Source organism: Anser anser, assembly GCF_964211835.1.
Source record: "Anser anser genome assembly, chromosome: 12".
Lineage (NCBI taxonomy): Eukaryota > Metazoa > Chordata > Aves > Anseriformes > Anatidae > Anser > Anser anser.
In genome coordinates, this window is record NC_139733.1 from 5121650 (window position 1) to 5142159 (window position 20510).

The 20510-nt window shown below is 42.7% G+C and overlaps 1 protein-coding gene and 1 long non-coding RNA gene across 19 annotated transcripts in view; one reads left to right on the top strand and one right to left on the bottom strand.

The window, feature by feature from the left end:
• Nucleotides 1–20510, top strand: part of IQSEC1 (IQ motif and Sec7 domain ArfGEF 1) — a 349048-nt gene that overhangs the window by 197869 nt on the left and 130669 nt on the right. Inside the window, exon 1 of one of the 18 annotated variants that reach the window (XM_083796380.1) lies at nucleotides 10101–10645. The exons of 16 other annotated variants lie outside the window; for them this stretch is intronic. In XM_083796380.1, coding sequence (XP_083652506.1) covers nucleotides 10578–10645 — 68 coding nt within the window. In that variant the 5' untranslated portion in view covers nucleotides 10101–10577. Of the gene's footprint in view, nucleotides 1–10100; nucleotides 10646–20510 lie in introns of those variants that run through there. One more of the 18 variants, XM_083796390.1, reaches the window with a different exon arrangement.
• Nucleotides 950–19292, bottom strand: LOC310880517. Its single transcript, XR_014571737.1, has 3 exons — nucleotides 11134–19292; nucleotides 6515–6749; nucleotides 950–5158 (listed from the first exon to the last, which is right to left on the bottom strand). It is a non-coding gene; the product is annotated as an uncharacterized lncRNA (long non-coding RNA).

A 20510-nucleotide genomic window follows, 5' to 3' on the forward strand; every position in this document is an offset into this window, starting at 1 on the left:
CCAGACTGTTTTGATGTGAGCAAATACAACTGAACTAAAGGTTTATGTCCTGGATTCCTGGCAGCCTCCCAGCTTTGTTGCAAATGAATTACCCTGGAGTTGTTCTGCATCTCCTAACAGAAACCTCGGCAATACCTAAGGATTTTCCATATACTTCCTTCCAGACAGTTAATTTGTTTGTCATTGAAACCTAGATGCGTTTGAGCCCTCCTCCTGGAGTGTTTGTATGAACAGAAGTAAAAGGAGGCTAAGCACTTAAATATCAGGTAGAAGTACTTTACTCTCAGCATTCTGAGAAAAGGAAAATTGAAGGGAAGTTGCAGTTTTCTCACATTTTAAGCAAAATAATTTGATTGGAGCAGAGTGGCAAATGAACGTGAAAAGCAAATGGTCCAGAATGAATAACAAAGCTAAATGCAAGGAAGATAATACATAAAAGAAAAAGTATCTTTCTTGAGACTTACTTTTAGTTACTTTTTATTAGTATTTGCAGGTTGTTTAAAATACTCTTGGAAAAGAGCCAAGGTGCTGTGGGGAGAAATGTTGTGTGCGTCTGTATGTGTTTTTATTTTTATGTATTAAGTAAGATAACCAAAATTGGACTTGAGTAACATTTCCATCATACGAGTCATTATGAAACTTGAGTATTTGCAGTAGGGTTATTGTCTGCCCTCAGTTATACCCTGGACGTACCAGCGAATGGAGGCAGGAGCCAAGTTCCGACGTCCCGGTACGCAACTCCCTCGTGCTGCTGCTATTGCTGGCAGCCAGCTGTGGCTCTGGGCGAAGAGGTGCAGCTGCAGGTCGTGAGGAAATAGTGCCAACCTCCTGAGCCATCCCCATGTGCACGTGGCACTGTGACAGCGCGGGACTTCTTCGGGTAGGCCCAGGAGGCTGCGGAGGAGCTGCTGTTGGGGCTGTGTGGTCCTGATGCTGTGGGGTGGCTCAGGCCAGCGCCCTCCCACACTCACCCTTAGCGAGCCGTACATGACAAGAAATGTGACTGCTCTTCTATTCCCACCTGTGGGCTGCCTGAGCCTGGTGTGACTTTTGGTTTCAGTTGGAGTTGATGCTGAAAACTATGGTAAATGTTTCTGGTCAGCTCAGAAGTTCCATGGCTTGCTGCTGTATTCAAAAGTCAAGTTGTGTTTTTCAGACATTGTTACTCAGGGAAGTCTTATGGGGTCATGTCTGTGGCCTGACCTGGACAACTGTGACTTATGCTATAATTTCTGTGATTTTAAGTTATAATTTTTGTCTTGTGCTGGGAGCTGCTTGCACAGACCTTTACATCTCTGTTGACATTCATGGAGTCGAAGGGAGGTCCACGCAGGGCCCGTTTGGTCCTGCACTGCGCTGAGTGGTGTGGCAGGATGGGGCTGGCTCCCCGTGCTGCTTTTTGGCACATGTTTCTTCCTCAAACCCTTGGGAACGAGACTGCCGAGGGGCTGAGGCTGGCAGTGGTGGAGCTCCGTCCCTGCTGCCCCAAGCTGTGGGGCTGGGAACAGGAGAGGGGCACAGGGCAGGTCACCCTCCCTGCTTGTAGTGCCGGGCAGGGTATCACAACAAAACAGTGGTTCTGGATGATGGGAAGGATTGAAAACAGGACAATTTTTGCATTCTGATGTGCCAGTTTTTGAACATAGTCAGGTTTACAAAGCAGAAGTTCAGTTCCCGAACTCTCTACCAAGCTGTGCGTGTGACATTCCCAAAGAGAAACCCGGCTAAGGGCTGACACCCAGCCTAGGGCTGCTGTACAGTTTCCAGTCCTTTGTGAGAACTAATTCAGTGATGTATATTTTCTCAGCACAGCAAGGGAAACGGAGAAATAGGACAAAATAAACCAACTGTGCTTTTAGTCTATTTCATAAATTCGGCTGCAACTTCAGTGGCCAGGCCTTTGTCCATCACGTGCGTGTTCACAAAACAAAGTTACTGCCAGGTAATGATGCCTCCAGTAACATACATAAACTAACAGTCTGCTTTTATCTAAGTTGGGGCAGATTATATGGAGAAAACTGTGGGTGTTGGGGTAGAAACCTGGTCCAAAAAGTGATTGATCATTCATCTGTGGAAATCAAATTTCAGCTCCTTGTTGCCTTTAGCGCTGGGTGCATTTTGATCCGTGCTATAACCCCACAGTTAAGTGCTGGTTTTCGGTGTCCTTTGAATACAAATACTAAAAGTGTAGAAATGAATTTCTATAATAGATTAAAGTGTAAGATAAGCAAATCACTGTAGGGTTTCTGTGGGATTTTGAGGATGAATGTCTCATGCTTGCTCAGTGGATTATTATAAGACCATGTGACTTCAGGTTTAACATGTGAAAGTGAAGATTTTCTTTAGCCAGTGGGTGCATCGTGCTGTGCTTCTGCCAGCTGGTGTGTGATAGCCCAAGCGAGAAATTGTTACCATTAGCATTGCATTAAAGATAAAGCATAAAGTGAGAAAATTTGTTACTGGTGGTGAAGAAGATTATAATCTGTACTTTGGGAGGGGGATTTTTCCTCCCAGAATTTTTTCTTTTTGCTAAGACAAGAGTGTTTAGAAAGAAAAGGTGCTAAATTTGTAAAGGTTACTTTACTGGAAACTGGTTGCTTGACAAACAGAGCAGTTTTTAAATGAAAACTTCTCACTTTTCTACTTCTCATTTTTTGTTTTGCTTTTATAAATTTGGTCTCTCCAAAAGAGGCATGAGTCCCTTAGAGAACAATCGGGCATTTCTAGCAGGCCTCTTATTCCGGCCACCCCAACGGAACGAGATAAGTGAGCGATGACAGGTTTTGTGAGGCGGGGATTAACTGACATTGTTTCTGCCAGCCTCCAGTTGGGGCTGGCAATTCCAGCGTTGTGATTAAGGATGGATTGAATCATGTGCTTAAGTCTATCTCCAAGCAAGAACAGGTCTATATTTTGGTACATGATTCAGTCCTACTAGGATGTTTCAGTGGTGATTATAAATGAAAACGCTTTCATAAATCTCCTTGATAGGAGCAGCCTATTGCTGCTGTGCTAGAACGTCACCAAGTCCCTGACTCACAGAGGCTACTTAAAGCCCCTCTAAATTGCACTCTGCGGGGCACCGGCAGCTCTCTGCTCGTCCTCTTTCCCACTCTGTTATCCAAGACAAATTTGTAGCATTTGAAACCATCACATGAATTGCCAGTCCTAATTTAGATGCAGTTTCAAAGACGGCACATGTGCTTTGAATGATCTATGTCAGGATTGTCTTCAAGGTTAACTGTTTAAAAAAAAGAGTGCTTTGATAGTCTTTGTGCCTCGTCTCTGGTGTTGACAGCATGGACTCTGCTTCTGTGATTACGTGGGGTGGCTGCGGATGTGCCAGACAAGGTGCTTGCTAACAGGCAAGGAGCAGCACTGCTTCCTTTAAGCAAAACACAGCATAAATAAGAGATGCAAAGGTCTCAGTTGTCACATGTTACTACATAGTTAAAGGGGATTCTATTTTTAAATCCGTTATTTAAAAATGGATTAATAAAGGGGGAAGGGGGGGGGCCATTATATAGCATATTGTAATCCTCCAACCCTGGAAAAAAATAGCTGTATGGTAGTTACAAATCTCAGTGAATCAGGGGAAAAAAAATCTTTGGGTTGTAGTCCATGAGAGCAGGGAACTTCTTTTGCTCACATGGTGATGTCAGTTGGTTTGCTTTCCTTCTGGCACTCACTTAAATTGTGAGCTCCTTTGCAATCTGAACTGAACAAAACAATAGCAAAGTGGGTGGGAGAAATAACGACAGCTTTGTCTTGAACTTGCATTTGGAGTTCACCATATATGTTGTTAGAAACAAATAGTTTGCTTCCACTTGACAGTGACTTCATCCAGAGCAGGGCTGAGTCATAACGCCTATAGTACAGCTCTCCCAGGAGGTTCACGCTGGCAAAGTTTATGCAATTGCGGAGCAGCTGAGAGCATAAAACTCTCTCCTTCTCCTCCCCCCCCCCCTCCCCGATCCACCATCCTCTTAAAATACAGCCAGCAAACAGTGCAGACTGCAATATTCCCATATTCAGTATAAAAATGATTGAAATAAGAAATACATAAGGTAAGAAAATGCCTTAAAAGCAATCAGAGGATTTGTCTGCACTCAGGGAACTAGTGATTTCAATTTGATAACTTAAAACACCCAAAATAGTTGTTAGTCTGATTAGAGCCTTCATTGTAATGTAATTCACACTACTGTGTATCTGAGTGTTCTTAAAAGCATTGAAAATGTTCTGTTTTTATGCCTTCAGTTCATACTCCTAGTTTTTCTTAACTTTCTGGGATGCTCTTCCTTCCTACCTGGCGGATCTTTTGGGATCCCTAAATTTGCCATGCCCCGATTTCACCGAGGCTTGCTGTGGGACTTTGGTATTGCTGAGCAAAAATCCTGTGCTCTATATACTATAGAGGGCTGTGTGGTGTCTCCTCAGACCGCTGCTGTAACTGATGATCTGGGTTTCAGGCTGGAGGCAGTTCTCTGTATATGTGCCTCTCTTTTTCTGTCTCTCTGCGGTCATCAGTAAGCAGCATGTCAAGCCTTTCTGAAATGTTTTGCACCCAGGGATCATCTCCGAGTATTCAGGTTCTCCATTGTTCACACTTGTGCAGCTTTCAGCCTTCCGCAAGCACAGCTTCAAAGACACATACCAGGTTTTGAGGAACTTCAGTATCTGTGCTGGGGCCCTCGCAGATGCGTAGGTGGTGCTGCCTGCCCTTTAGCCGTACCCCCAGAGAGCACGTTGTGTGCCAGGCTTTTCTTTCAGTGTCTGGTCTCTACTGTATTTAGATGCAACTGATGGGCAGGCCCTAGGGCAGTCACATTTAAATTGTGCGTTTGGCTATGAGCCTACATGGATTGGAAGCTTTCTGAGTTTCCTTTGATAGTCGTCCAAGATTAAGTCACAGAAAAGGGCGTCTGGGAGCACGGTGGCGGCTGGAGACGCACGAGGAGCCTGTTGGTGACTGCAGCTGGAAGGATGCTGCAGGGGCCTCTTAGAAGCACCACAAACCTGCCAGCTTGTGGGGATGAGAGGGGATGCCCTTTATCAAAATGCCAAAATCACGCTGGCTTTATTCCGCAGAAGGACTGGTATGCGGATGTCACTGCTGTCAGCTCCCTGAAAACGTTGTTTTGCATGCTCTTAGGAACGTCTGAAAAATCAGAATAGGAAGTTTAAAAGGGAAGGAAAGAAAATATGGTGGAGGCTGAGGAAAAAATGTAGTGAACATATTTTATTTAAACCTCTTCCCCAATTTAATGAACATGTTGACCTGTTACAAGATAAGGGTTTAAAGATACCCTAAATTGCCTAAAAAGCCAGACTGCTTTTCATTTTAAAAAGTTAAAACCGTCTGTTTGCAAGGCTTCTTTCAATCCTTAATTGGTAATAGCTGCTGTCTAAAGGCAATGCTACCTAAGTTAAAAATAGGTCTGGAACTCAGTCCTGACAACCAAAAACATGTATGATGGTTGCTAGCTCCAGCACTCACAGCTTCTTTTGTTAAATGCCCTATAAATATCTAATAATAGGAACGCTGTTAAATTCTGTTTTCTGGTCATTTGTCCTGGTAGAAACTTGAGGAAAATAAGCAAATTGCCACCTTCACTCGTGAAGCCTGCAGTATGCCTGTTTCCCTCTTCATGGGAACGTTACACTAACCGAATTTAGGATGAGCCCGTGTACAGCTGAAGTAGTAAGGTTGTCTTGGCTGCAGACATGTCATGTGGAAAGTGACACGTGCATCCAGAGTGCGCAGCTGTATCAGAGAGCAGACCAGATAAGGAGTCCTGGGTGCTCTGTTCCTCTGAGCCACTTCACAGCAACTTCTGTCCCAGGGGCTCGGCGTGCTCAGCTCCCCCCTGAGCACTGCCAACGTGCAGGCCTCAGTGCAAAATGTGAATGAATCTCGGGAGGGGGGAGAACAATAGAGCGGGAGCCTCCAAATTCAGCATTGCCTGGCTATTAACATCATTTGAAAGTAACATACCACCTACAGCTTCTACAGAAACCTTAGCTCTAGCATTTTTTAATACTTGAAGTGATTTATGTACCTGGTAATATCTTTGCCTGGAGAGGCTTTTTTTTTTCCAGGGTTTTAAAAAAAAAAAAAAAAGATTGAAATCCTCCAGTTCTCCTCCATTTCTGTCCATTCCCACCCTACTCTTCCCCCCATAATATATATATATATATTTTTTTTTTTTTTCAGGAATTTAAGTGCTCTGCTTCACCGTATAGGGGACTGATAGTGGCTCTAGGTTCTTCTTAGCAATAAAAAACATTGAAAGAACCATCTTTCTGATACTAAACCATGTGCTGTGTGCTTGAAGTGGCCAAGTTGAGGGCTCTGACAGTCAACTTCTGTTGAATTCATTTCCAGTGTTTTTTTTAGATACTGTTTCTTCCAATTGTTTTGACTCCCCTGCTCCAGCCCAGCACTTCTGTGCACACTTGGAAAGCCAAAAAATGCCTGTCTCAGCTGTTCCAGGTTGTCTTGGTGCAAACTCACCTGCACCAGCAGTCGCAGCCAGTGCTACAGCCGGCAGGTGGGAGCAGTGGAGAAGCAGGCGGTCTTCGTGCTGACTGCAGCAGGCAGCCTCAGCCTGGTGACGAGGCAGGGAGAGACCCGAGCAGTTGCATTTTCAGCTGCCTCAACCCTTTGCTCAGTTCTCATAAGGGAATGCTGGTACCACATCATCACCTTTCTCTGAGTTAGCAGTTGTGTCTGAATTAAAGATTTCTTCCTGGAAAGAAACACAACATTTTTTACAAAGGTGATTGGTTTGCCTGTTATACACACAGTGTAATGCAGCTCCGGGACAGCTGGCATGTCCACTCAGTGCAGAAACATGGACACAAACCTGGGGCAAAGCCTAGGCAAACATGACATTCTGATGCAGGGGACAGCACTTCATTAATACACCTACTACTACCTCCAATGAAAATAAAACACTCATAATGATGAGTGGGTTTGGAAATGCCGATGTACTGAAGTGGGAAGAAATGTTGGAAGGAGGCAGAGCTCCTTGCAGCTTCCCGTTGCAGCTTGGCAGCATGGAGGCAGCTTACAGTGCACGCGCTATTAGCAGGACACCACTGTGGGTCCGGCCCCAGCGGTGCTGACGTGGCTGATGAAAATGAGGGTTGTGCTGTAGATGACTTGCAAGCAAGGAAAATTTAGTAAAGGTTTCCAAGGAGTATAATGGAAGAAAAAGAATCCAATTAAGTACATCTGTTTGGGGAGCTCCGCTTCATACAGAGCGTGGTCCCATGCACAGCACGACTGGGTGGATGCAGTGATGTCCTCTGAATGGAATCTGTTGTTTCATTTCAAGGGGAAGAGATAACCAAAGTTTTTATTGCCACACCCAAAGAGGAATAATAAACCAGCCAGGCAGCAACTGTCTCCAAACATCCCTTGTTACCACCCCATAGTCTCTGTGTTGGCTGGGATTACTTGGCTGAGCATGTGAGTGTGGGAGAAGACTGTCACTGGAGTCATTACGATAGATTATGATTGATGTACAAAATGGAAAATCCGTGTCAAAGGCAGATGTGATGCCAAAAGGCCCCTGCGGTGCTGGGGCTCATCTTGACTTGTTATACGGTGAAAGCAAACAAGGCTTCAAAAAAGTGAAATCATTTGATATGCTAATCTGTGTCTTGTTTCAGGCATAGTAATGTCACTGTGAACAAAGGAAAAGAAAGTAAACAGCTAAGACAAAGGGGACATTGTCTTCCTGCTGCTGGAAAAGTTCTATTCCAAACAAGACTTTTCTTAATAGTAAGAAATAGCTGATGGGACAATTTTGTCTTCAATATCCCTTGTTACCTCCTTAGCAATCACACTGCGAGGGTGATGTCTTTGAAAAGGCAGCCTATCTTGAGACAGAATTAGCCATGGGCTTTGATTAATCACCAGTTTGCCTCATCCATGTGTGTACAGAAATCATCAGCTACAGCTGAGAACACCGGCACCTGCAGTTGGTCAAATCAAGCCCACACGAAGCTTCACAGGATGCTGTTAGGCTTAGGCATACCTCAAATATCATTTCAATGAGAATTTCAGTCTTTTTTTTTTTCTTCATACCTACATCAGAGTAAATCGCATTTATGTACATCTGAGATCTAATCATAGACCCAAAATACTGATTTACGTCAACTCATAGCACAGTTTGCACAGTATTCAACATTTTCTGTATGTGTATTATTTTGTATTTGCAGGCTGCCTATCGGCTCTAAATTATTCCAAATTTGGGCCTGCTGTTCCCTGCAGAACGAATGCTTGCTTTGTGGAGAGCTAACTTGATTTGCCTTGGTCGCGTTGGGAATTAGTGAACAAACTCAGCTCGTCAGGAGAGGAACTAAACACTCCGTTTGCTCTTTCATAAAACTGTAGTCTTCCTCCCATGGTAAATGCTGCAGCAATGATTTAAGAGAAAAGGGGGAAAAAAAGGAAAAGAAAAGGGAAAAATAAAAAGGCAGCATCTCAGTTTTGTCCTATGATGCTATCGCATGTTATTTTAATCCATTTGATCACTGGCTATGCATAAATGCTAGAAACATGGATGAAGCAAGTGATTAATACTCTTGTATTTAAAAAGTCTCTTGTAGATCTCAGTATGACATCCACCTTAATCTATCTTTAGAGACATAAAATACTGTTGCTGCAGATGCTGGTAATGTCTAAATATTGCACTTGAATGTGAATCAAGGAATGCATAATGTAAGTACACCAATTACATCGATGCCTCAAATGCATGCTCAAGTAGATGTAGGTGACACCAATAAGCATGCTGTTTGGTAGCTTTATACTACACCGAAAATAAACTGCCGGTCATTTAATACTTCATATATAATGGACTTATTTATGCTAAATCAAGTATTCCAAGTGTACACCATACACAAGCAAGAAATACGGTATCATGGGCGCCCCATCTCTCAAATTCACATGTTAAGGTGATCAGGAGCATTCAGCTGATCGGCCTGAACTTGCATAGCTTTTTCCGTCATTTAAATGTATTCCAATGGTTATGTTAAGAACAGGTCTATAAGTTTTCTAATGCAATTTTTCTCCATTATGTCTACTGATTTAAAATGTATAATGTGCTGTGGAACTTGTTCTAACTTTTTTATGAGCCGTCAGTCGCTTATTCCTGGAATTACTGTCAGAAAATCACTGAAACAGAATCTATTTCAGACTAGTAGTACCAGTCATGAGATCCTAGATAAAATGGTCTTATACAAAATGGAGTTGTGCAACAGAAAACAGATATTTAATCATAAAAGCATACTGTTCTCCCAAGAAGTAGCATGAACTTAGTTTCTTGCTTAATTAAGTTTTATAACATAAACATTCATTTAATGTCTTTGATCCAGAAGAACCCCTGATAACTGTGCCATTGACCTCTTTGCAGAGAAGAGAGTGTGGTCTAGTGGGCTGAGCTTTAAAGGCTCGGGAAGTTTTAATGTCATAGCAACAACACTGACTTTCTGGGTGGTCTCAGAGAAACCAGGGTAGAATTTCAAGGACTTGTCTTTCAGTTAAAAATAATAATAACAACAACAAAAATAATAAAACTTCTCTATATAGGGTGATTCTGTGTGTTTGTTGAGGCTTAAATCCTATTAAAAGTTTTGGTGATAAATGCAGTGCACTTAAACTAAATCCTTGAAAAATTAAGGGCTAAATTCTCCAGCGTAGTATAAAAAGCAGCAGTGTAAATATTTAATACTCTTCATAAATCCCCATCATCATTGAGAAATTGTGTGTTATGTCATGCATGGGGTTTGGGTTCTTTTTGAGGGGTAAATATTGTCATGAAGACAAAATCCAACTATCACTTACCTATCTGTGAGGTTTCAGGACAATAAGAGAATTCTGTGTGCAAAGTGAGTAAGTTTTGTGGTGTTTTTAAGTCAGATTTTACTGCTTTCTTTTTGATGTAATTTATAAGCTAAGTGTCATAGCTGACATTCACTATTGAAAGCCATAGCTTTGTGTTCAAACACAGCCTTAGAAAATGACTCATTACTTCTTTTAGCACTACGAAGTTTATTACAGTACACGAGAAATTTTGCAAACAGCTGGGAGTTTATTCAGCCTCAGCCGTATCATTTAGCGTGTTTGGTAAGCCTTCACAGATCCAGTAAGTGATTTGCTAAGGCCCTCTTACTGGGCTGGGTTTGTTGTTGTTGTTGTTTTTTTAAGTGGAATAAATTAAACCAATTTCTGTAGGTGCTGCATAGGTAGGTTTGTCTTTCTTGACAACTTGGAGCAATATTATATGTGGCTTTCTGAACAGCCTCTAATAATCTTCTCTGGCTTGCAAATAATGTAAACAACAAGTCTTGTAAATCACAAAGAAAGAAGTAACCCGAGACTTCAGATGAGAAAGCTGGCTTCTCTCTGAGTTCATTTGAGTGGAGGTCGGAGGAATCACTTGGAAATCGTGAATCAGTGCTTGGCGGCTGCATGAACCTTGGACTAACTTTTTCGTATGCTGCTAAATTTTCTTGTTCCTTGAGTTACTTGGAATCGTTCTAACTTTGCAAACACTTCAGAGGAGGTCATGAAGGGAGATGGCAGTGCAATGTGGAATCTGATGTGGAAATACTGCATTTCTGTCAGGACGATCAGGTACAGTAAGACTATTAAAAACTTTACTTTGTGGTAAGTGTCTGAAAGCTGCGTGCGTTGTCTCTTCCCCTGCATGTATTCTTTTGCCCTGCATAGTTAACTCTAAGTAGTCTGAGATGCTTGTTTGGGTAGCTTCTTTCTTGTCCTTATACTAAAGCTTTGAAAGGAAAAATACAGGGTTACTGTAAACAGTCTTCAAAGAAAGAGGAGTTTTCATGATTTCGGTTTTGGAAATACCTCTGCCTCATTTGCAAGCAGGCGGAATTTGGAATATGAAAGAAACCTGACTTTCATGAATATTTGCCTATCATCGTCTTTTATTCATTGTATCTCCCAAATCCGGAGATTAAGCATGTGTTTAGCATGCCGCAAGCATCATTTGCTTCAGACAGAGGAGAAGTGGGAGAAAAGAAGGCGGAGGCTTTTATGGGAAAATACAACTCTTAAGTTTCAAACGTCTCTAAGCGAGTGTAGCGCTCGTATCTTACCTGTGTGCATTGTGTGAAAACGCAGCCGACTGCAGTGAGATGACAGGCTGTGGCTGCCGTGCATCGCCGGTCGCATTCTTTGAGTGGTTCGCGGTTGACATGCTGCGTGCTCCCTGCCAAGCACATTGCTGGAGATTCCAGTAGAGTTTATTCCAGGAATGGAGCTATTAAGTGAGACACTTGGTGATTGTGCGTTCTCACAGCAATTTCATGTATTTAAAAATAGCTAGCCATTCTCATGCTATAGTTTCTTCATGTTTCGGGGTTATATGATCTGAATGGTACATTTTGTCATGCAAGCTTCCCTTGAGAAATCATGTAATCTAAATAATGATGGCACTTCACACTGCATAATTATTCTGTGCTGAGGAAAGATTTTAGAGAGCCTGGATTCCTACATGAACATTCATTACAACCAGAATGATGCTGTGGAGAGCTTTTATCATCAGGATGCTGAAATAAAGCTGAAAAGCCACTTAGTTCCCAGCAGAGAGCAAGTCAATACAGCAGAAACTGGAAATAATCCCTGAGAGAGGATTCAGTTAAAATAAGAAATTTTATTTATGATCTAGTTTTGGAACCAGAAATAAAGGGAAAGCCTGAAATTAACCAAATTCATGCTTAAATACAGAGAAACAGTCGTTACAGCACAGATATTGATCCTGACCTTAGTACTGCCGGAAATTTCTGAGAAAAGTCCAGCGCACAACTCCGGCTATAAAAGCACGCGTTCCCCACAAGACTGAGTTTCAAAGGTTCCTCGGACTATTTGGGTGTGGCTATTTTTCTAAAGCTTAATGGGCAAATTGTGCTCACCTATAAACAGCCACATCTATCTTTTATCAGTGAACTTACTACTGGTCAGAGTGTGTAGGTTGAACATTAGCTTCATAGTTTACAGTAGTTGCTTATTTATAGAGCAGCTCGCTGGCTCCCACAGCTAGCATAATGCAAAATAAAGTTCGTTGTTAAAGTGCTGCGAGTATTTTCAGTTTCAGTTGTTGGTTGTTCTAACAGATCGTATCTTCATTGTAAGCAACATCAATGAATCTGAGAGCATAAAGAAAATATTTCCTTTGTGGAAAAAGATCTCTACCACCTTAATTTGCTTTTCTGTTATCTTTCAGGAATCCTGAGCCTCTCCCTGCATTCTAGGAGGCTGTCACTAACCGTTCTGGCTCATGTCTATATTCACCAAGTATGAGGCTATACCAGTCTTTCTCCCTCTCTGCCTCCTCCCATTTCTAGAGAACTGAAACCCATGCAGCCCCTGCTGGAGATTTCAGTCAGCTTAGGCACATCTTATTTAGGGTTACATTGAGCTTGTTTTTTCCCTCTGTGTGCAAGCCGCCCTGGTAAAAGTATTCCTACACACCCTTGGTGCCACCGCACCAAACAGCAGAGCATTGCCTTGACTACACTGGGCCAGTTGTACTTGGGCTTCTAACGAATGTGCAGAGCCTGAATGAGGGGTTTTATGCCTGAGAGAGAAAACAGTCCCACTCAAAAGGAAAATTGTTAGTGCTGGGCTTCAGGGTTGGTCTTGTTTTCATTGGAATCCAACTGCTTTAAAAATTGACTGAGACTTTGTTGTCTGTTTTAATTAGACCGTGTGCCTTGCGGGGAGAGAGCATCTACATCCATGTGTATGCGTTTAAGTTTACGGTGACTAGATCTTAAAATCGTAGGGTCATGCCTGTCAGCAAGGTGAAACACATGTTGCACTAGAAGAATTAAGGCACAAAATGCAGCGGTTTGTTTTTTACATGGTGAAGCTTTAAGTCATGTTGTAGTAAGTGTAGGAGAGGGCGACACAGTGTGATACGGAAAAACACTGTGCTGTCTAAATGTCTTTTTTTCCCTTTTGCGGGGTGTTTGCCTACTCCTATAGTGAAATTAGAAGAATTGTAAAGATGAAGGGATTTCTTCACTAGCATACCACAGCTGAGCTTGTGACACTTAACACGAGACTTCTGTCCTGTCCAAGCGCTCGGCTCCCTGAGCCCCTGGGGAGCCTCTGATGCTACCAGGTTATCCCATGGGGCTGGAGGAGAGGCAGTGTGGCTGGGCTCGCAGCATGTCATAGGTAGCAGGGCAAGCCCTGAGTCCCGGGACAGTGCCCTGCTAGAGCTGGTCCCCAGCTCTCCAGAGGGAGCATTTTCGTTCCTGGCCGGTTTGCCCGTTGCCACCCTCCGGGATCTGGGCTCCTGATCCTCTTCCCTAGGCCAGGTCCGACCTCCCCAGGCCAGCAGTGACTCACGCCACACCATGCCGTGGCATTTTTGACTCTCCTTGGCTACAGCGGTCACTACCCACACAAGAGGCGTTATGCGTTCCTGCCCAGAAGCACCGCAGGTTGTCGCTGATATTCCTGACGAAGGGAAGAGTGCTGTCTGTCACGGGCACTGCTCCTGAGCGAGGGGCAGAGCAGTACCGCTGGCTGTGCTGTCACAGTTACTGCCCCTTCTTCCTGAGCCCGTGCCTGGTGCAGTAATGCACAGAGGGCAAACTGCCCTTCCCACTGCTCTGAGGTTTGCTTTGGTGCAGTATTTCTCTGAAAAACAGCACTTTTCTGGTGAAGGCCTACTTGTTCTGGTATTTGCAGGTGGAAAGCACTCCCAAAATCACAGTTGGCAAAGCATGAAAGCAGCACTGGAGTGAAAGAATCAGTCATTTACTTCGTGTTAAGGTTGCATTTCAGTCACACACCGTAGGTGGGGGATAGGCAAATATTTAGTTATAAAATAGTTTGTCAACATATTCAGATTAGCTATTGCATTTATAGGGTCACATCAGTGTGCACAGAGGGGAACGTGTTATACCAAGCCCGGGGGCAGACCGGCTGCATGCTGAATTACCCATGCTCTCGGTAACACGCCACACGCCAGTCAGCCCCGAAGGATGGGGTTAGTGGTTAGGGGAGCAGACTGGAGCCGTCTGAATCAGCAGATCCACAACCCGCAGAGAATAAATTAAAGGGTTTATAATAATGTAACGCATAGTTTTCAGCTTGCATCTTAAAGTTCCGTTTGCAAGTAGTGGAGGAAAATCGTCAATAGTTACTTCTCAGTGCTCTACACATCTGGAAAAAAGTAAGAATTAGTCTTCAGTATGAGTTGTCATGGAGTTTCTTCACTTATTTTCCTTCTGCTACAAACATTTTCCATCTTGGTTCAGTCATACTTTATTTTTAGTCATCTGCTTTGTTTTTTCTAAGGACTGACAGAACAGTGCTGCGTTTTCATCAAGAAAAACCAGCACCCTGACAAGTGAAAGGGTCTCACTTGAGCCTTAGTTGTGTTTTGAGCAGCATGAGCGACTGTGCAGGGGAGAGGCTGCTGGGGAAGCTTGGCGCACGTAAGGGAGGTTTGGGGCGTCTCAGTGAGGGCTTATTAATTTCTGAGCATCCACACTGCATTAGGAAAGCTCAAAGTGCTCTGAACAGTAATGCATTAAACAGGGGTCAGTATAAAGGAACAATATAACAAATCTAATAACCCACAGTTCGGGTTCAGTGGTGGTATTGCCCCCACACTGCAGCGCCTTGCTCCTGCCCCCAGGCTGCCCGTGCATGGTGCCAGCACAGGCGTTGTACATCCATGCAGGAGAGTCAGCTGGAAAAAAAAGTCGTTTGACCCAGGTGGCTGCAGCGACAGGGTTCACTACAAGGCCACCCAAAAATCTTGTGCTAGCATTGGGTAAGGGAGTAGCAAGCAGCGGTGGGAGGGCAGGGGACACGGAGCTCACAGCTGCAGTGACACTTCACCCCCGGGAGCTGCAGTGGGCTGCACAGACAGGGCTGAGAGCTGAGGCTAGAAGTAGTTCGTGCTGTAGGTAGTAGGAAACTGTCCTCTGCTGATACTTGCCACTTGTTAAGGCTGTTTAACTGTCACACATAGCCAACGACAATGGGGTATATATTCAGATCTTTAATTTATGCACTTTGTTTTCCATCTGAAATGGAAACTAGAACACTGATCTCAGATATTCCTCCTGGCAACTACTGGGATAATGCCTATACAGCTTCTCAGAAAAGGAGACTGCTACCTTTTGTTACAGGAGTAAGGAATGGAGTTGGCACCTTTTGTTGAGATCAGACATTATCAAAGTGATTTTCTTCTAGTTGTTTTATGGCTTACGTGCTAACAAGATTTACTGGGGGTTGAGGGGATCACCTGTAAGATTAAAACAACAAAACAAAAACTCTCAAGTCTTCCATATTGACTCCTGAACTTCAGAACATGTTGATTTTTGTATTCAGTTTCTGTGTGGGTTTGTTTGTCATCTTGAAATCTGCATTGTCATCTTGAAATACTGCATCTGGGAAGCTACGAGACAAAGCTGAATGCAAGCTGTCATTAGCAGTCTGGATGCTTTAATCATCCAGTGGATGGCTCTATATAACCATTACTCTTGTATTTTAATACAGTACAACTGTAATTATCCTAGCGCAAACCTTCCTTTGGGTTAAAAGATCTCTGCAGAATGACAGTGCCAATAGCACATTGCAGTTAATGAATTTTTAATAAGCTCCTGATTCCAGTGTAACAAATCATTGCGAGGTTAGGATGAAGTTGGTGCCTTCAGAATCCTGAGTTAGGAGGTGCGAACGTGTCCTCGTGCACTTTGCATAATAAAATACTAAAATATGTTCTTTGGTTACATATGCCATGTTTGTCTTTGGTCTATGCATAGGAATCTGAAAAGGAGATCATTCTGGTATTAATTCACCTGAACTCAGTTGTTCTTCCTAAAGCAGACTTGCTCAAGGGGTGAATTACCCATTGCTTTGGGTTTGTTTAGGATTCATATATTTTTTAACTCTCTTTAAATGCTGCTCATTTTCAGCTAGGGTGTATTCATGTTTACACAGCTAGATTATTTCAATCTGATTGTTAATTTAAATTAGTGGTTTGTGACAAGTTCAGGAAGGGCATGCTGAGCTTTAACAGGTTGCAGATCTGTTGGTGCAAGACCAGCCCCTCATCAGTTCTGTTTGCTTCTTTGCTACGAGCGCTTGTTAAAATGCTGCTCCTTAGTATTTCCACATGCTCTCTCCATCTTTGTGCACCATCTGCAATGCTATTGCTAAAAGCTAAAAATTTATAGGCAGGGACTGTTAGAGACAGTAAATGATTTAAATGTAATCCCTGTTGGACTTGTAGTGTAACAAAACTGCCACAGAAGTTGCAATATTTGCACATAATTAAGCCTTTCTTCACATGGAAGTCTGTCAGGGTGAGGGTGTATAAACTGTCAGCCTAGCAGTAGTGCTTCTTGGTTGTGTGCTTTCCTGTACGAAGAGCCAAGGAACTTAAGAACTTGAAGACCGTGGGGTGTTGTTTTTTTAAGATGGGTCACATAATTGCCAAAATGAGTGGTGGACCAGTGTGAGGTCTGAAGGCTGCTTTTAGTCGCTGCCTGTCCCAGTTTTATTCTAAGAGTATTATTCTTTATTTTAAAGCTGGGTCTACAGAGTTGTTCCTGTATAAAAGGACCTGATGCCAGTTTAGCTAATCTGACTTTAAAAAATAGAGTTAACTGGAGTCAACTTCTAGCGCTCTTCTGGGTTTTCATCTTTTTGCTTTAAAATAGTTGCATCAGGCTTTAGCTCAAACCTTTAGTTTGGGCTTAGAGCAGCCCTGGGTTGAAGCTGTGCCACAGCTCTGTCCTTTCATGACACGGAGCATAATGAGTATTGAAATCCCAGAAGCCAGAAACGTAATCCCAGGCATTCTAGAGAAGTTAACAGACTGTTTTATTATTTATTTACATAATCAATCTCAGAGGGTCTACTTGATGCAGAACCATGGGTTACTATGGTAAAAGTGTTTGTCTGCTTGGCACCTAGAATGCTTCCACTGCTGGTCTTACTGCTTCTCAGACCCACCTAGCAATTGTCTTTTAGGATTTGTTTTGAAAGGGTACTGCTTTTGATGTTCTTAGATTGCCCAATTGATTGGTTTGTGGGTTTTTACCATATTTTGAGAACTCCTGAAGCTGCCTTTCAGCTTGTGTCTTCTGGCACTGAATGTAGAAACAAACAAACAAACACTATATGGAAGTGTTACCTGCTTGTGAATTTGAAGAGACTGCTAGATTGTAAAGCAAATTAGGTAGCGAGAAAATAGAGCTCTGCGTTAATCTGGAGTTAACAAGATTTTGCATGTTCTGGAAGGAGTCAGATGACTTTTTAGTAATTGGTGAGTACTGATCAATGTAATGCTTATGAATTGTGTGATTAACATCCATGGATGCTCTAAATTGATCATGAAAATCGTGGTATGTGAAGTGATTTTAATGAAAAAACTTCCTAAAAATCTAGGAAAGGCTTTATTCCTTTTCCAATAGGAATTCATTTTACTATACAAGTGATATCTCATTCTTGATATGCGTTTTGAACACTGTGCAAAGCATCTTTTTTGTTTCTGTGCAGTATCTGCCTTTTCATCTTTTTTTTTTTTTTGACAATAATTATAAAAAGAGCAAGAATTTATGCGGTAAGCAGTGTCCCATATTCAGTCATCTTTTAGCACGAGACAGTTCATTAGTATAATTAACTGCCAGCCAGTTAATAAGTGACTTAAGTATTTGAAATGTTATTAGATTGGTTTTTGGTTTTTCCGTGCACTCACCTCTGGTGAGGGGACAGGAGCGCTGCTTCGTTACGAGAGTTCAGGATCTCATGACAGCTGCAGTAACAGACCAAAAAATCAAAGCTGATTACCTCCCTATGTATTTCAGACCATCAAATCTAACTGGCTAATGAACCTTAAGCAAAACTTGAGGTAGGCAAGGCATGGTTGCCTGACCTGCTACGCTCGTGGAGCGCTTCCATGAGGAGAGCGTCCTCAGGCTTAAACCTGCATGCTGCAAACTGATTGATTAAAAATTAAATCCGTTTTTGAGTTGGTCACTCCTGTGTTGATCTGCTGGAAAGGGCTCAGCAGCATACAAAGCATTTTGCATTTAATGAATTCTCAGTCATTTGTGGTAGCAGAGTAATGAAGAGTATTCTTTCATAGCATCAGGGGGCCACTTTGACGGTGTAGTGGGGCCCAGTTTGTGCAGGGAGCGGCACCATGGCTGGAAGTTACACAGGAGGAGTTATCACCCTGACAGGAAGCATTCTGGTTCAGCAATCCCAAAAGTTCTTTATTTTCATACATTTATTTTAATATTGATGTCTTCCTAGACACTATCACATACCACATTGTCCTGTGCAGTAGGCTATGTTTACAGCCACAGTTCGGTTACCGTTTTCTGTCCTGAATATCACTTGGCAGTGTTTGGGCATCAAGCAATGCGACCTTTCAGGGGACATCCTTGATAAAGGTATCTGAACACTTACACTGCTGCATTATAGCAGAATGAGTTCCTGTGACCACATAAACCCGTGATGGCCATTTCGTGCCGCCCGTCAGCTGGCTGAGCACCGTACGTAAAGTGGAGCTGGTGTGCAGCTGAATTGCTGGAGAAGCTGTACCTCAGTCTGGGCTCCGTTGTGCAGTTAGCATTAGCTGTGTGCGCTGTCACTGCCTGGACAAGAAGTTATTCGCTGTGACCTTTAGCAGAGGTCTGATAATACAATTTCACCTGCAGCCTGCATGTTTTTTGTGTTAAAGCAAGAGATATTTCCCCAGACCTGAGCAGGTTATAATAGCTCTGTCAAAAAGGCAGAATGCAAAGCCAGTGCATGCTGATGCAGGGGGAAATATGACCTTTTTGATGCTTGGGAGCCTTCAGAATATGTTATGAGTCTTATGAATAACGTACTTTTCTATTAAAAGGACGGTTGGGTTGCAATCTCAGCCATGAATTACTGCCCTTACGTATGCTGTAAAGCTTCTGTTGCCCACAGGCTTTGGAAAAAGATCTCTTTGGCTGATATTTTCTGAAAGTTTTCTCCACCTCTTGACTTTTAAATGACTTTTTGGCTATTTCTCCTCTCTTAGTAGCTGGCAGGGGGAAAGTGCATGACTGTGGTCAGGCCTTCCTCAGCAAGAAGGTGTTTATTGACCGCCTCTCGGCAGTCCTGCTCGGAGGAGCGCCTGGTCCCACGGCAGCTGCAGTCCTGAAGCTATAGGTAAAGCAGCTGGGCAATTTCAGAGAAAGCTGGGGGAAGGAGATGCTGAGCTTCTGACGCCTCCTGGAAGATAAAAGGCAAGTTTCTATTATTGCCTTGGATCCTCTCATCCAGGAGTGAGTCTTGTTTTCTTTTGGAAGAAATAAAAGCTAGATAGAAATAAAAGCTATTATTGACAGATATAGCTATGAAAAAGAAGCCATAAAAGCAGCTTCAAAGCTGTTATTGTTTTTTATAATGTCCTAAGGAAATAGAAGTTGATATAACAAAAGTTTGAGAACCAAATTAGCAGTTACTCTTAGTTAAAATGCTTATTTTTAATCTTAGGCATTCAGCTGAGTTTCAAAGCCCACTTGCAATTTACTTAGAATTGTTGAATGTCCACAAGATACCTGCAGACCTGTATGCTGCTAAATATGAATTCTGCATAGGTAGACATATTAGCAGATGTTTGTATGGTCTAATTCCCTTTCATGCTTAAATCAGGAAAAATGAACTATTTCACCACATCAGTGAAGTAGGGACAGATTGGTCTTCTGAATAGCTTATTATCTATCTGAAATTATCTTTTGATGCTTGAAAATAAATGTGAAGTAGGCATTATGAAAGGCATACTTTTTAATCTGTTTGGGAAAGCTGTTTGAATTGCTGGAGGCACACAGCTCTTAGTTTAAGCACTTTACCACAAACAGCAATACTCAAGATTTCTGTCCTGCAGTGTACTCTACTGTGATTTTTCTGGACACGTATGCAGAGACCTGATGATAGAATTTCACTCAGTCTGTATATTTTCAAGTTAATGTAACAAACACTTGTGGAGGAAAGGGGCCAGTGAGATGGATAAATACCTGACTTCTTTCCAAACGGCCAGTATTAATTCTTTAAAAACAAACACATGGAAAAGAACCTGTACCTTAAAGTCAACTTCTTGAAAATTTGTCCCATGTTGTTTATTCTCTTTCAGGATCTGAAGCCACTGCATTTTCCTGGTTATTCTACCTGCTTATTCTAAGTACTTGAGCAGATTTGTTATTCAGGTTATTGAGACTTGCCCAGCAGTTCATACCAGCATCTTGTGAGACTACTCCCTCTAATGCCAGCCTTGAAGGGACAGGCCTTGGAGTGTCTTGGAGTAAGAATGGGGTGGAGATTGAGAACTTATGCTAAAAGGAGTGTAAATTATATTTCTTAGGTATTTTTTGTGCCAATGGTGTTCTAGCCTGCTTCCTCTCATCTGATTGTTCTGGCACTTGGGTTTTGGGGGTACAACAATTCACTGTGCTACATGGTG